Below are 15,229 nucleotides of genomic sequence, written 5' to 3'. Positions count from 1 at the left end.
CCCAACTCCTGTACTCAGTACTCTGACCAATAAAGGAAAGCATACCAAACACCTCCTTCACTATCCTATCTACCTGCAACTCCACTTTCAAGGAGCTATGAGCCTGCACTTCCTGTCATGCTTTCTCCATCACTAATCAAAATTTCAATCACTAAAACCTGCCAGGGAAAAGCGTCCGGTTTTGGGAACGAAATCTGGGCCCTCTCTGGCCTGCATGTGACTCCACGACCATAGCAATGTGGTTTGTCTCTTACCTGCCCTCTGTAAAGGCCCTAGTTAGTCCCTCGGACAATTAGGGATGGGCAAGAAATGTTGGCCTTCCCTTCGGGCAAACTTTTCCAAAAGGATGAGATTTTCCAACCAGCTGCACTCACTCTCTGAGAGACACTGGTCTTCCTTCGATTAGTTTAAAGCTGTACAATGAGGTCAGCCAGGTGAACCTTATAGAACTGAAAATGTGTTGCTGGTTAAAGCGCAGCAGGTCAGGCAGCATCCAAGGAACAGGAAATTCGACGTTTCGGGCAAAAGCCCTTCATCAGGAATGAGGAAAGTGTGTCCAGCAGGCTAAGATAAAAGGTAGGGAGGAGGGACTTGGGGGAGGGGCGTTGGGTATGCGATAGGTGGAAGGAGGTCAAGGTGAGGATGATAGGCTGGAGTGGGGTGGGACACTCCTCATTCCTGAAGAAGGGCTCATGCCCGAAACGTCGATTCTCCTGCTCCTTGGATGCTGCCTGACCTGCTGTGCTTTAACCAGCAACACATTTTCAGCTCTGATCTCCAGCATCTGCAGTCCTCACTTTTTACTTGAACCTTATAGGATGCGAGCTCCCTGTTTGGGGCTGGTAACCGTGGCAAAAGTGTGGACTGCAGATGCTGGAAACCAGAGTCTAGATTAGAGTGGCGCTGGAAAAGCACAGCAGGTCAGGCAGCATCCGAGGAGCAGGAAAATCGGGCAAAAGCCCTTCGTCGGGTTAACCTGGTACAACCAGGGATGACAGATATAAACAGGTGAGGAGGTATCCCCAGAGAAGGCGCATGCGGTGTCTACCAGCACCCTCGAGGTTTTCAGGGAGAGCTGGGTGTGGAGAGTTTTAATTCCCCCTCTGACTCTATTTTGATGCAATCCCTGTCCTCCCCTTCACTGTTTGATCACGCAGCATTACCCTCTTAGAAGGGCACTGCTTGTCACTGGCCACTTGGGTGTGTCCTTTCTTCCTGGTGGTGGAATAGGGATAAAGATTTCTGTATTTGTTATTCCACACTGTGTCCGACACCTACACACATGCGGGACCTGGGCGCTGGGGAATGAATAAGCACTATCGATGTTAGGCGGTAGGGTGGGGGTGGAGAGAGAGGGGGAAGAAATAACCAAGAGTGGAGATTTGGAATCTCCTCGGTTCAGGGTGCTGACTCTGAGCTAGCTGGCCAAAAGAAAATTAACAGGGGAGGTTATGTTCACTCTGAGAGCTGGCTCTGAGGGCGCCTTACTGGCGTCAAGGACTCTCCCCATGTCAATTAGAGGATTCTGGTCTCCTTCCTATCTGAAAGATGTTGTGAAACTTGGAAGGGTTCAGAAAAGATTTACGAGGATGTTGCCAGGGTTGGAGGGTTTGAGCTACAGGGAGAGGCTGAACAGGCTGGGGCTGTTTTCCCTGGAGCGTCGGAGGCTGAGGGGTGACCTTTATAGAGGTTTACAAAATCATGAGGGGCATGGATAGGGTAAATAGACAAAGTCTTTTCCCTGGGAGTCCAGAACTAGAGGGCGTAGGTTTAGGGTGAGAGGGGAAAGATATAAAAGGGACCTACAGGGCAACTTTTTCATGCAGAGGGTGGTACGTGTATGGAATGAGCTGCCAGAGGAAGTGATGGAGGCTGGTACAATTGCAACATTTAAGAGGCATTTGCATGGGTATATGAATAGGAAGGGTTTGGAGGGATATGGGCCGGGTGCTGGCAGGTGGGACTAGATTGGGTTGGGATATCTGGTCGGCATGGACGGGTTGGACTGAAGGGTCTGTCTCCGTGCTGTACGTCTCTGTGACTCTAAGTGGTGACTCAGTGACGGGATAATCTGTGGTTTTGTCTCACGCCCTAATTTTAGTGATGTGGTTTGTGCGCAGGGTGAGCAAGTCTTTAAGCAGCTGGCGGGTTTGAAATCACGTGGGATTACCCTGAAGATCGCTGTCAACAGCCCCCAGCAGTCTGAAAACGACACAGACGATCTAGCGAAAAGCGGTGAGTCCCTCGTTTACTGACAGCCACCTCCTCTATGTTCTTGTCTCTCCGTATGACCACCACCCCCGTCCAACTCTCCCTCAACATTCGCCACCAGGGTAACCCCAAATTCTTGCCAGGATTGTTAGTAGCCCCTTGGCCACTGTGAATGGTGGCAGGCTATTCAGCCACAGGGGAAGCACATTGCTGCTTCCTCAAGTTCTTTGAAGTTTTTGGACCACAATATTTGTGCGTTGTCTCCCTCTCTGCCAAGCCCTCTTATAGAGTCATAGAGACGTACAGCATGGAAACAGACCCTTCGGTCCAACCTGTCCATGCCGACCAGATATTGTTTTAATTCATTCCCTTTACACATTTGCTTCAGAAGCCTACCCCAGTAGGCCATTTATTCCAGATTCCTATCTTCCTTTTTGCATTTTCCTGCCCCCTTCCTACTGAGATTTGATGAATCCAACATTGGCAACAAACTTGGGGGATACCCGGCTCGGAACGATCTGACCTCTTCTGCCTTCAGGTCAATCGCCCTCTCACCGTTCTGTTCACGAGACCGTAAGACCATAGCAGTGGGGGGAAGGCCATTCAGCCCATTGAGTCTGCTCCTACCCCCTCCCCCCCCATTGAACGAGACCATGGATGTTCAATAGTGGTGACCCTACAGCTTCCTAGCTCCTGAAGGGTCTAATGGTTTTACCCCTGAGTAATAATCCAGAGGCCCACGGTCTCAGAGACCTGGGAAACCTCTGTTTGAACCCCATGACAGCATGTGGTGCTATTTGAATTCAGTAACAGGAATCTGGAATCAAGACAAATGATGACCATGAAATCATTGTTGCAAACATCCATCTCGTGTTCACTGATGTCCTTCAGGAAAGGGAACTACTGTCCTTGCCTGAGGTCTGGGCCTACTCGTGACTCCAGACCCACAGCGATGTGGTTGACTCTTCACTGCCCACTGGGCAATTACGAACAGGCAATAAATGCTGGCCCAGCCACATCCTTTGGTTAAAAATTTTAAGGAAAGGATTGTAGCAATCTTCCTGTCCTCCACCAACTCTGCTTCCTGCCCGTCGTTCTGGATATCCTTAATGCTCCAAAGGTCTGGAGGTCTATTGCTCACGGTAAGTTCCTGTTGTCAGTCTATGTTGGGCTGGCCCTGAGTCACGCTCTGATTCTCGTCTGACTGTGCTGTTTTGTGGTGCAGGTGCTGAGGTGAGGCATGTGTTCCTGAAAAACCTGACGGGTGGCATTGTCCACACCAAGGTCTGGGTGGTCGATGGACGCCATGTCTACATTGGCAGCGCCAACATGGACTGGCGCTCTCTGACCCAGGTAACTGACAGGGAGGGGTGGCGGTGGTGTGCGCGTCGAGACCCCTGGGGAGACCAACCACCGATGGTTCAGAGGACGCAACCCTAAGCAAAGGGTGGCCATTCGGTCCCTCAAACCTGCTTCTCCATTCCGCAAGGGAGTGGCTGATCCAGTTGTGGCCTCAATTCCAACTTTCTGCCCCTCCCCCACTTTTCAGAGATTTCTTCAGTCTCTTCTCTCGTTCCCCTCATCTCCATGAGGTCCGGTGAAAGATGGGCATCAAACTGGTGCCCACCATCGAAGGGCGATCATCCATTGCAAAGCTTATTCATTCACCCTTAGCTGGACAACCACTCGACACCTGCTTTTGGTGGGAGGAGGGCTGGTGTAATGGTAATGTCACTGCGCTAGATAATCCAGAGGCCCACTCTGATGATGAGGCCACCGGTTCAAATCTTGGCACAGCTGCTGATGGAACTTCATAGAATTCCTTGCAGTATGGAACCAGGCCATTGGGACTAGATTGGGTTGGACCAAAGGGTCTGTTTCCATGCTGTATATCTCTGTGACTCTATGAGTCCACACCAAAAAGCGACCAACCACCAATTTCCCATGGCTACCCCACCTAGCCTGCACACTATGGGGTGATGTAGCATGGCCAATCCACATTAACCTGCACATCGTTGGAAGGAACACACACACACACACACACACACACACACACACACACTTCCAGACCCACGGGCAATGGCGGTTAACTGTTATTCGCCATCTGTAATGGCCCAAGGGGCCGTTAGGGATGGACAACTCATGTCGGTTCTTGCTATCGTTAGATCAAAACGTCATATTAACCGAACAGTTGTGTCATGCCTCTGTGTGTGGGTTGGGGAAGAAGGTTTTAATCAGGTAATTACTTTCCAGTGACCTGCTGGGAGGTGTCTAGGGTGAGGGTGAGATTCTAGTCTGCTGTGATGGCCCTGTCAGAGGAACGGCTCTGCCCACTCTTCTTAGGAAGTTGGGGGGCTGTAAATTCCTGCACTGGGGTCCAGTGCAAATCCAGGCCAACAGAGAGCATTGTTGAAGGTGCCTGTCCATTGGCTGGATAGTTAACCCACCTGACCAATCCCTGAAGGTGGACAAGGAAGATCCAGCAGGAAGAAGAGGTGATGGCCCAGTGGTGTTATCTGAGCTGAAAATGTGTTGCTGGAAAAGCGCAGCAGGTCAGGCAGCATCCAAGGAACAGGAGATTCGACGTTTCGGACATAAGCCCTTCATCAGGATTATGCCCGAAACGTCGAATTTCCTGCTCCTTGGATGCTGCCTGACCTGCTGCGCTTTTCCAGCAACACATTTTCAGCTCTGATCTCCAGCATCTGCAGTCCTCACTTTCTCCTAGTGGCGTTATCTCCAAGTTATTGATCCGGAGACTCCTGGTAATGTGCTGGGGACCTGGATTCAAATCCCAATGTGGCGGAACTTGAATTAATTTTCAAAATGAAACAAAATTTGGAATTAAGAGTCTAATGATGACCATGGATGAATTGCCAATTGTTGGAAAAACCCATCTGGTTCACTAATGCCCTTCAGGGAAGGAAAATGCCAACCTTACCCGATGTGGCCTAAATGTGACTCCAGACCCAGGACAATGTGGTTGACTCTCAGTTGCCTTCTGGGTAATTGGGAGAGGGCAGTAAGTGCTGGCCTGGCCAGAGATGCCCATATCCCGGGAGTGAATGAAAAGAAAAGGACAAATCAGAAGTGTGGGGAACGCAGGCAGCTGTGCCCTGTGCAGGGCCCCGGGTTCAATATTTGTATCCAGTCACGGAAACCAGGCCAGGTGGGTTGTTGGGATCCCACTATGCACGCGTTTTGAGTTGCGGATCCGTTGGCTCGGGAAGTCGAGGTAGGCGCCAGGGTAATGTAATTCTTCAGTGGCTCACGTTTCCCCTCTCCTCGCGTTCTGCTGACAGGTCAAGGAGCTGGGGGTGGTGCTGTCCAACTGTAGCTGCCTGGCACGAGACATGGACAGGATCGTCGGCACCTACTGGTACCTGGGGGCGGAGGGGGCAGCTCTCCCCCGACGGTGGCCTGGCAGGTACACTGCCCTGTCCAGCAAGGAGCAGCCGCTCAGGCTGAAACTGAACGGGATTGCAGCAGATGTGTACGTCTCGGTGAGTCTCCCAGTCCTCTCCCGTGTCGCTGTGCTGAAAGTCAGGGATAGGTGGCCGGTCTCTGCTGCTAGCGGGCAGCGGGAGAATTTTGATTTTATTTAGAGTCAGAGTCACAGAGGTGTACAGCACGGAAACAGACCCTTTGGTCCAACTTGTCCATGCTGCCCAGACATCTCAACCCAATCTAGTCCCTCTAGAGGTCCATATCCCTCGTCAGGTCCACACCCCCCCACCAACCCAACCTCCACTCCCGGCACCTTCCCCTGCAACCGCAAGAAATGCAAAACTTGCGCCCACACCTCCACACTCACTTCCCTCCAAGGTCCGAAGGGATCCTTCCATATCCACCACAAATTCACCTGCACCTCCACACACATCATCTATTGCATCCGCTGCACCCGATGTGGCCTCCTCTATATTGGGGAGACAGGCCGCCTACTTGCGGAACGCTTCAGAGAACACCTCTGGGACACCCGGACCAATCAACCCAACCGCCCCGTGGCTCAACACTTTAACTCCCCCTCCCACTCCACCAAGGACATGCAGGTCCTTGGACTCCTCCATCGCCAGACCATAGCAACACGACGGTTGGAGAAAGAGAGCCTCATTTTCCGCCTGGGAACCCTCCAACCACAAGGGATGAACTCAGATTTCTCCAGTTTACTCATTTCCCCTCCCCCCACCTTGTCTCAGTTAAATCCCTCGAACTCAGCACCGCCCTCCTAACCTGCAATCTTCTTCCTGACCTCTCCGCCCCCACCCCACTCCGGCCTATCACCCTCACCTTGACCTCCTTCCACCTATCGCATCTCCATCGCCCCTTCCCCAAGTTCCTCCTCCCAACCTTTTATCTTAGCCTGCTGGACACACTTTCCTCATTCCTGAAGAAGGGCTTATGCCCGAAACGTCGAATCTCCTGTTCCTTGGATGCTGCCTGACCTGCTGCGCTTTAACCAGCAACACATTTTCAGCTCTGATCTCCAGCATCTGCAGACCTCATTTTCTCCTCATATCCCTCTAAACCCTTCCGTATTCCTGATGAAGGGCTTTTGTCTGAAACATCGGATTTTCCTGCTCCTCGAATGCTGCCTGAACTGCTGTGCTTTTCCAGCACCACTCATCCAGAATCTGGTTTCCACAATCTGTAGTCATTGTTTTTACCTGTTCATATACCCATCCAGATGCCTGCTAAATACTGTAATTGTACCAGCCTCCTGTGAAACCTGAAAGGGCTCAGAAAAGATTTACAAGGATGCTGCCAGGGTTGGAGGGTTTGAGCTACAGGGAGAGGCTGAACAGGCTGGGGCTGTTTTCCCTGGAGCGTCGGAGGCTGAGGGGTGACCTTTATAGAGGTTTACAAAATTATGAGGGGCATGGATAGGATAAATAGACAAAGTCTTTTCCCTGGGAGTCCAGAACTAGAGGGCATAGGTTTAGGGTGAGAGGGGAAAGATATAAAAGGGACCTAAGGGGCAACTTTTTCACACAGAGGGTGGTACGTGTATGGAATGAGCTGCCAGAGGATGTGGTGGAGGCTGGTACAATTGCAACATTTAAGAGGCATTTGGATGGGTATATGAATAGGAAGGGTTTGGAGGGATATGGGCCGGGTGCTGGCAGGTGGGACTAGATTGCATTGGGATATCTGGTCAGCATGGACGGGTTGGACCGAAGGGTCTGTTTCCATGCTGTACATCTTTATGACTCTATGACTCCACCACTTCCTCTGGCAACTCCTGCCATACACGCACCACGCTCTGAATGAAAAAGCTGCTTCTTAGGGTCCCTTTTATATTTAGATTAGATTAGATTAGACTTACAGTGTGGAAACAGGCCCTTCGGCCCAACAAGTCCACACCGACCCGCCGAAGCGCAACCCACCCATACCCCTACATTTACCCCTACCTAACACTACGGGCAATTTAGCTTGGCCAATTCACCTGACCCACACATCTTTGGACTGTGGGAGGAAACCGGAGCACCCGGTTTCCTCTCTCACCCTAAACCTATGCCCTCTATGTTTGGGCTCCCATACCCTGGGGAAAAGACCTTATCTATTTACCCTATCCGTGCCCCTCATGATTTTATAAACCTCTATAAGGTCACCCCTCAGCCTCTGATTTTCTTGGGAAAATAGTCCTATTCAGCCTCTCCCTGTAGCTCAAACCCTCTCCAGCCCTGGCAACATCCTTGTAAATCTCTTCTGAACCCTTTCAAGCTTCACAACATCCTTCCGAAAGCAGGGAGACCAGAATTGAACGCAGTATTCCAAAGGTAGCCTCACTGATGTCCTGTACAGCTGCAACATGACCTCCCAACTCCTGTACTCAATGCAGTGACCAATGAAGGCAAGTGTACCAAACACTTTCTTCACTATCCTGTCTACCTGTTACTCTACTTTCAAGGAACTATACACCTGCACCCCTAGGTCTCTTTGTTCAACAGCACTCCCCAGGGCCTTACCATTAACTGTATAAGTCCTGCCCTCATTTTTCTAAGCTCCAATGGGTACAGGCCCAACCTACTCAAACTCTCCTCATGTTACCATTTGTCGGAGGTCAGGAAGTTCCTCTGTTTTCCATCCACGGTAAGTATACCCTTCCTGAGGCAAGGGGGCTTGAACAATGCACATACTCTGCTAGATCTCTTGCAGGTGTGGCCATGTATCCCAGAATCCCTACAGTGTGGAAACACTTTGGCCCAACAAGTCCACGCTGACCCTCCGAAGAGGAACCCACCCAGATCCATTCCCCTACATTTATCCCTGACTCATGCCCCAACACTACACATCCCTGGACACTATGGGGCAATTTAGCACGGCCAATCCATCCTAACCTGCACATCCCTGGACACTATGGGACAATTTAGCACGGCCAATCCATCCTAACCTGCACATCCCTGGACACTATGGGACAATTTAGCATGGCCAATCCACTCTAACCTGCACATCCCTGGACACTATGGGACAATTTAGCATGGCCAATCCATCCTAACCTGCACATCCCTGGACACTATGGGACAATTTAGCATGGCCAATCCACCCTAACCTGCACATCCCTGGACACTATGGGACAATTTAGCACGGCCAATCCACCCTAACCTGCACATCCCTGGACACGATGGGACAATTTAGCACGGCCAATCCACCCTAACTTGTGCATCTTTGGATTATGGGAGGAAACCGGAGCACCCAGAAGAAACCCATGCAGACACAGGAAGAATGTGCAAACTCCACACAAAGACAGTCACCCGAGGGTGGAATCGAATCCAGGTCCCTGGCTCTGTGAGGCAGCAGTGCTAACCACTGAGCCACCGGGCCAACCCATTTGTGTAGACATGTAAGCTATGTTAGATTTCTCTTCTGGGTCTGAGGGATGGGAGTGAACATCAGGCCCGGGCTGGCCGTACGACCAACTGTGCTGGACTCTCTCTCTCCTGCAGAGCGCTCCGCCCTCCCTCTGCCCCTCTCGTCGCACATCAGACCTCAGCGCCATCCTGAGCGTGATCGATGATGCGGAAGCTTATGTCTTCATCTCAGTCATGGAGTTGGTCCCCCTCTGCCAGTACTGCAAACCTCCGAGGTAGGTGGGCTGTTGACCTGAGAGGTGAGGGCTTGGGAAGGTTTCGCCAGGGATGGGAGGTGCGCGCAGGGTTGGAAGATCTACCCAACCACTTGGGAGCCGGTCCCTGCCCCCTTGCATCCCCTGACTGCTGCCTCTGAGCTCCGGGTCCGGCGTGATGCCCCCACCGCTGCTCCCACACCACCCCGAGCTGAGGAAATAGCCGGGCTGGCCCTGCCGCTGTTGAGTGGCCGAGATGAGGATAGCTCACCAGCCCCTCGACTGGGTGTGAGACGTTCCTCGGTAACTGTTTGAAGGTAGAGGTGGTTTGGGGGCAGGGGAGTGTTTATGGGAAGGGGGTGAATACCTTTACTGATGCTTTAAGCCGACCCGTGTCGCTACAAATCGGATGGTCTTGGATGCGTCGCCAATCCCGTGGGATCTTGCTGTGTGCCCATCAGGCATCGCTGCCCTTCAGGGGGTGTTTTGCATGTGACTTTTTTTTAGATTAGATTACTTACAGTGTGGAAACAGGCCCTTCGGCCCAACAAGTCCACATTGACCCGCCGAAGCGCAACCCACCCGTACCCATTCCCCTACATTTATCTCTACACCTAACACTACGGGCAATTTAGCATGGCCAATTCACCCTGACCTGCACATCTTTGGACTGTGGGAGGAAACCGGAGCACCCGGAGGAAACCCACGCAGACACGGGGAGAACGTGCAAACTCCACACAGACAGTCGCCTGAGGCGGGAATTGAACCCGGGTCCCTGGCGCTGTGAGGCAGCAGTGCTAACCACTGTGCCACCGTGACGTTCTGAGGTGGAAAGATCGTCCCAGTCGGTAAGTGAGGGGGTGCATCTGTTACGATGTTTTAACTTGTTCATTTGCCGATTGCCCCACCCCACCCAAAGATTCTGGTCCGCCATTGACGACCGTCTGCGTGAAGCGGCCTGCCAGCGGAACGTGTCAGTCCGCCTGCTAATCAGCTGCTGGGAGCACTCTTACCGGCCGATGTTTGTCTACCTGAAGTCCCTGAGTGTCCTCGCTGAGCGCCCGCTGAACTGCAATATCGAGGTGGTGAGTCACTGGATTATCAGCAACCATTTTACTGCCTGTGCTTCCATCCGACTCTAAGTATGCCCTCCTCCCTCCCGCCCATTACAGAGGAGGCCAGCTTGCCCATAGGGCTGACGGATGAAGAGTCCATCGGAGGAAGGGCGGAGGAATGGTATTTTTATTTTGTAGAATCCCTACCGTGTGGAAACAGGCGCTTCGGCCCAACAAGTCCACACCAACCCTCTGGGGAGTGACCCACGCGGAGCCATCCCACTCCCCTGTTATCCTATACTTACCCCTGACTAATGCACCTAACCTGCACATCCCTGGGCACTATGGGACAATTTAGCACGGCCAATCCACCCTAACCTGCATATCCCTGGGCACTATGGGACAATTTAGCACGGCCAATCCACCCTAACCTGCATATCCCTGGGCACTATGGGGCAATTTAGCACGGCCAATCCAAGCTAACCTGCACATCCCTGGGCACTAGGGGGCAATTTAGCACAGCCAATCCACCCTAACCTGCACACCCCTGGGCACTATGTGGCAATTTCTCATGTCCAATTCACCTTAACCTGCACACCTTTGGACTGTGGGAGGAAACCGGAGCACCCGGAGGAAACCCACGCAGACACGGGGAGAATGTGCAAACTCCACACAGACAGCCACCTGGGGTTGGAATCGAACCCGGGTCCCTGGTGCTGTGGGTCAGCAGTGCTAATCACTGAGACACCGTGCCATCCCCACAGTCGCCGGCGTCCCATTCTCTCTCATTAAAGCATCATCGTGCCTCAGGTTAAAGGGTGAGCTCAAGGAGACAGGATCTCAGCCCGCGGCTGGATTCAAGCCTGCGTCGTTGGTGTCACTCTGCATCGCAAGACAGGCTCTCAACCAACTGAGCTAACCGGCTTCCTACTCTTTGTACTCACGCCAGCGTGACTATATGAGCAGTCATCAGCTGTGGAACTCTATGTCATTCTCTACGACGGTTAACACCTTGCGACGAGAATCTGTTGCGTTTTTATCCAACACATGACTGTCCCCAGCCCCTCTCGTTTTCCTCTTGCAGAAGATCTTCAGAGTTCCGGCCACAGAGCAACAGAAAAAAATACCGTTCAGCAGAGTCAACCACAACAAATACATGGTCACTGATCGCATTGCCTACATTGGTGAGTACCGGAAACTTAAAAAAAAATGCTGGAGCTCGAGGTGGGTCAGGCAGCATCCAGGGAGAGAAAGCAAGCTGGCGTTTTGTGTCCACATGACTCAAAGCTAAAGTGAAGTGTGCAGGGGGCTAGCATTAAAGGGGAGGTGTGGAGTGCTGGGGGAGAAAGGACTTTGATTGTCCAGATTTGGCGATCAGAGTGTGGGAGTGGCAGAGCAATGGTGCGTCTAACTGCCAGAGTGGAAAGTACACTGAAGTGCGGGGAGGACAGAAAGGGTGACAGAGAATGTAACAAACAAAAGGGGCGTGCATTAGAGTGGTGCTGGAAAAGCACAGCAGGTCAGGCAGCATCCGAGGAGCAGTAAAATCGACATTTCGGGCAAAAGCCCTTTGTCAGGACTGCAGGCAGAGAGCCTGAAGGGTGGAGAGATGAATGAGAGGAGGGTGGGGGGGTGGGGAGAAAGTAGAGTACAATGGGTGGGTGGGGGAGGGGATGAAGGTGATAGGACGGGGGGGAGGGTGGAGTGGATAGGTGGAAAAGAAGATAGGCAGGTAGGACAAGTCCGGACAAGTCATGGGGACAGTGCTGAGCTGGAAGTTGGAACTGGGGTAAGGTGGGGGAAGGGGAAATGAGGACCCCACCCCTCCAACCGTAACAAGGACAGAAAGCCCCTGATGCTCACTTTCCACCCTACCAACCTTTGCATAAACCAAATCATCCGCCAACATTACCACTACCTCCAAACAAACCCCACCACCAGGGATATATTTCCCTCCCCACCCCTTTCCGCCTTCCGCAAAGACCGTTCCCTCCGTGACTACCTGGTCAGGTCCATGCCCCCCTACAACCCACCCTCCCATCCTGGCACTTTCCCTTGTCACCGCAGGAACTGTAAAACCTGTGCCCACACCTCCTCCCTCACCTCCATCCAAGGCCCTAAAGGAGCCTTCCACATCCATCAATATCATTTATTGTATCCGTTGCTCCCGATGCGGTCTCCTCTACATTGGGGAGACTGGGCCCCTCCTAGCAGAGCGCTTTAGGGAACATCTCCGAGACACCCGCACCAATCAACCACACCGTCCCGTGGCCCAACATTTCAACTCTCCCTCCCACTCTGCCGAGGACATGGAGGTCCTGGGCCTCCTTCACCGCCGCTCCCTCACCACCAGACGCCTGGAGGAAGAACGCCTCATCTTCCGCCTTGGAACACTTCAACCCCAGGGCATCAATGTGGACCTCAACAGTTTCCTCATTTCCCCTTCCCCCACCTCACCCTAGTTCCAAACTTCCAGCTCAGCACTGTCCCCTTGACCTATCCTACCTGCCTATCTCCTTTTCCACCCATCCACACCACCATCCCCCCGACCTATCACCTTCATCCCCTCCCCCACTCACCTATTGTACTCTATGCTACTTTCTCCCCACCCCCACCCCCCTCTAGCTTATCTCTCCACGCTTCAGGCTCACTGCCTGTATTCCTGACGAAGGGCTTTTGCCCGAAACGTCAATTTTCCTGCTCCTCGGATGCTGCCTGACCTGCTGTGCTTTTCCAGCAACACTCTAATCCAGACTCTGGTTTCCAGCATCTGCAGTCATTGTTTTTACCAAACAAAAGGGGTGGCACGGTGGCTCAGTGGTTAGCACCGCTGCCTCACAGCATCAGGGACCTGGGTTCGATTCCTGCCTCGGGTGACTGTGCAAACTCCACACAGACATTCTCCCCGTGTCTGCGTGGGTTTCCTCTGGGTGCTCCGGTTTCCTCCCACAATTGGCCGTGCTAAATCATCCCATAGAGTTAGGGGTAAATGTAGGGGAATGGGACTGGGTGGGTTACTCTTCGGAGGAGTCAGTGTTGACTTGTTGGGCCGAAGGGTCTGTTTCCACGCTGTAGGGAATCTAATCTAACAAAACCATAGTAAAGGGAAGGAATGGGTCCACAGTTTGAAGGTGTTGAACTAGATGGGCGGCAGGGTGGCACAGTGGTTAGCACTGCTGCCTCACAGCGCCAGGGACCTGGGTTCAATTCCCACCTCAGGCGATTGACTGTGTGGAGTTTGCACGTTCTCCCCGTATCTGTGTGGGTTTCCTCCGGGTGCTCCGGTTTCCTCCCACAGTCCAAAGATGTGCAGGTCAGGTAAATTGGCCATGCTAAATTGCCCATAGTGTTAGGTAAAAAAGGGGTAAATGTAGGGGTATGGGTGGGTTGCGCTTCGGCGGGTCGGTATGGACTTGTTGGGCCGAAGGGCCTGTTTCCACACTGTAAGTAATCTAATCTAAAAAAAAAGATATTGAGCCCAGGTTTTAAAGTGAAGATGAGATGCCTGTTCCTCTATTTCTCACTGTGATTCCCTGGAGCACTGCAGCGTGCCCAGGACAGACATGTGGCCACACGAGCTGGACGTTGTGTTCAAATGACTGGCTATGGGAAGCTTGGCGCCCTGCTTATGTGTGGACTGAAGATGTGCGGCAAAGTAGTCCTGGGTGGGGGGAAGGTAATGGTGAGGCAGCGCGCTTTGTTGGGCAAATTAGGAACAAAGTGGGATGTTCCAGGAAATTGCCCCCACTGGCCTCACCTCCTTGTGCAACGCCACCACTCCTACTGGTGGGTGGGCGTAATTACAATGTGACATGTTTACATAATAGTTCCCCATTGTATTTCTGGGTGTTGGCAAAATATTGATGGGAGGGAGGTGGCTGTAGTGGTAGCATTACTAATATGTTTAATAAATAAGTAAATGTCAATTGTGTACAGCCAGGGCTTTCTCTGTGAGTTGAGAGTGTCATTGGCAACGTCCCTATTTATTGTACAAGCCCAATTGCCCCTGATGGTGGTGGACTGTATTCTTGAACAATTGCAGTCCATGTGGTTGTAGAGACACCCACACAGCGTTGTTAGGGAGGGAATTCCAGGATTTTGACCCAACGACACTGAAGGAACGGCCGATATATTTCCAAGTCAGGGTGGCGAGGGGCTGGGAGGGGAACCTGCAGCAGATGGCGTTCCCATCTGTCTGTTGTCTTTGTATTTGAGGCCAGAGCTCATGGGTTTGGAAGGTGCGGTCTGAGGAACTTTGGTGAATTTCTGTAGTCCAGATGGTACACACTGCTACGACTGAGGGTCGCTGGTGGATGTGGTGCCAATCGGTGGCACAGTGGTTAGCACTGCTGCCTCACATGGCCTGAGACCCGGGTTCAATTCCCGACTCAGGCGACTGACTGTGTGGAGTTTGCACGTTCTCCCCGTGTCTGCGTGGGTTTCCTCCGGGTGCTCTGGTTTCCTCCCACAGTCCAAAGATGTGCGGGTCAGGTGAATTGGCCATGCTAAATTGTCCCATAGTGTTAGGTAAGGGGTAAATGTAGGGGTATGGGTGGGTTGCGCTTCGGCGGGTCGGTGTGGACTTGTTGGGCCGAAGGGCCTGTTTCCACACTGTAAGTAATCTAATCTAATCTAATCAAGCGGGTTGCTTTGTCCTGGATGGTGTCGAGCGTCTTGAGGGTTGTTGGAGCTGCCCCCTTCCAGGGCAACTGAGGAGTATCCCAATGGACTCCTGACTTGTGCCTGGCAGACGGTGGACAGGCGTTGGGGAGTCAGGAGGTGCATTACTTGCTGCGGGAGTGCCAGTGTCTGACCTATCCTTGCAGCCACTGTGTTTATACAACCGATCCATATTAGGGTTGTGTGTGCCCACTGTGAGGAAAGCATTGGGCATGGAGCT

At 52.4% G+C, this 15,229-nt stretch overlaps 1 protein-coding gene across 2 annotated transcripts in view; it reads left to right on the top strand.

Annotated features, from left to right (window-relative positions):
- Window positions 1–15,229, top strand: part of pld7 (phospholipase D family, member 7) — a 41,639-nt gene that overhangs the window by 19,836 nt on the left and 6,574 nt on the right. For both annotated transcript variants that reach the window (XM_060855864.1, XM_060855863.1), the window contains 6 exons: window positions 2,121–2,235; window positions 3,437–3,564; window positions 5,514–5,714; window positions 9,156–9,295; window positions 10,194–10,359; window positions 11,414–11,513. In XM_060855864.1, coding sequence (XP_060711847.1) covers window positions 2,121–2,235; window positions 3,437–3,564; window positions 5,514–5,714; window positions 9,156–9,295; window positions 10,194–10,359; window positions 11,414–11,513 — 850 coding nt within the window. The remainder of the gene's footprint in view (window positions 1–2,120; window positions 2,236–3,436; window positions 3,565–5,513; window positions 5,715–9,155; window positions 9,296–10,193; window positions 10,360–11,413; window positions 11,514–15,229) is intronic.

The sequence above is a fragment of the Hemiscyllium ocellatum genome, chromosome 46 (assembly GCF_020745735.1).
Source record: "Hemiscyllium ocellatum isolate sHemOce1 chromosome 46, sHemOce1.pat.X.cur, whole genome shotgun sequence".
NCBI lineage: Eukaryota > Metazoa > Chordata > Chondrichthyes > Orectolobiformes > Hemiscylliidae > Hemiscyllium > Hemiscyllium ocellatum.
This window is presented reverse-complemented; position numbering and strand designations above follow the sequence as displayed.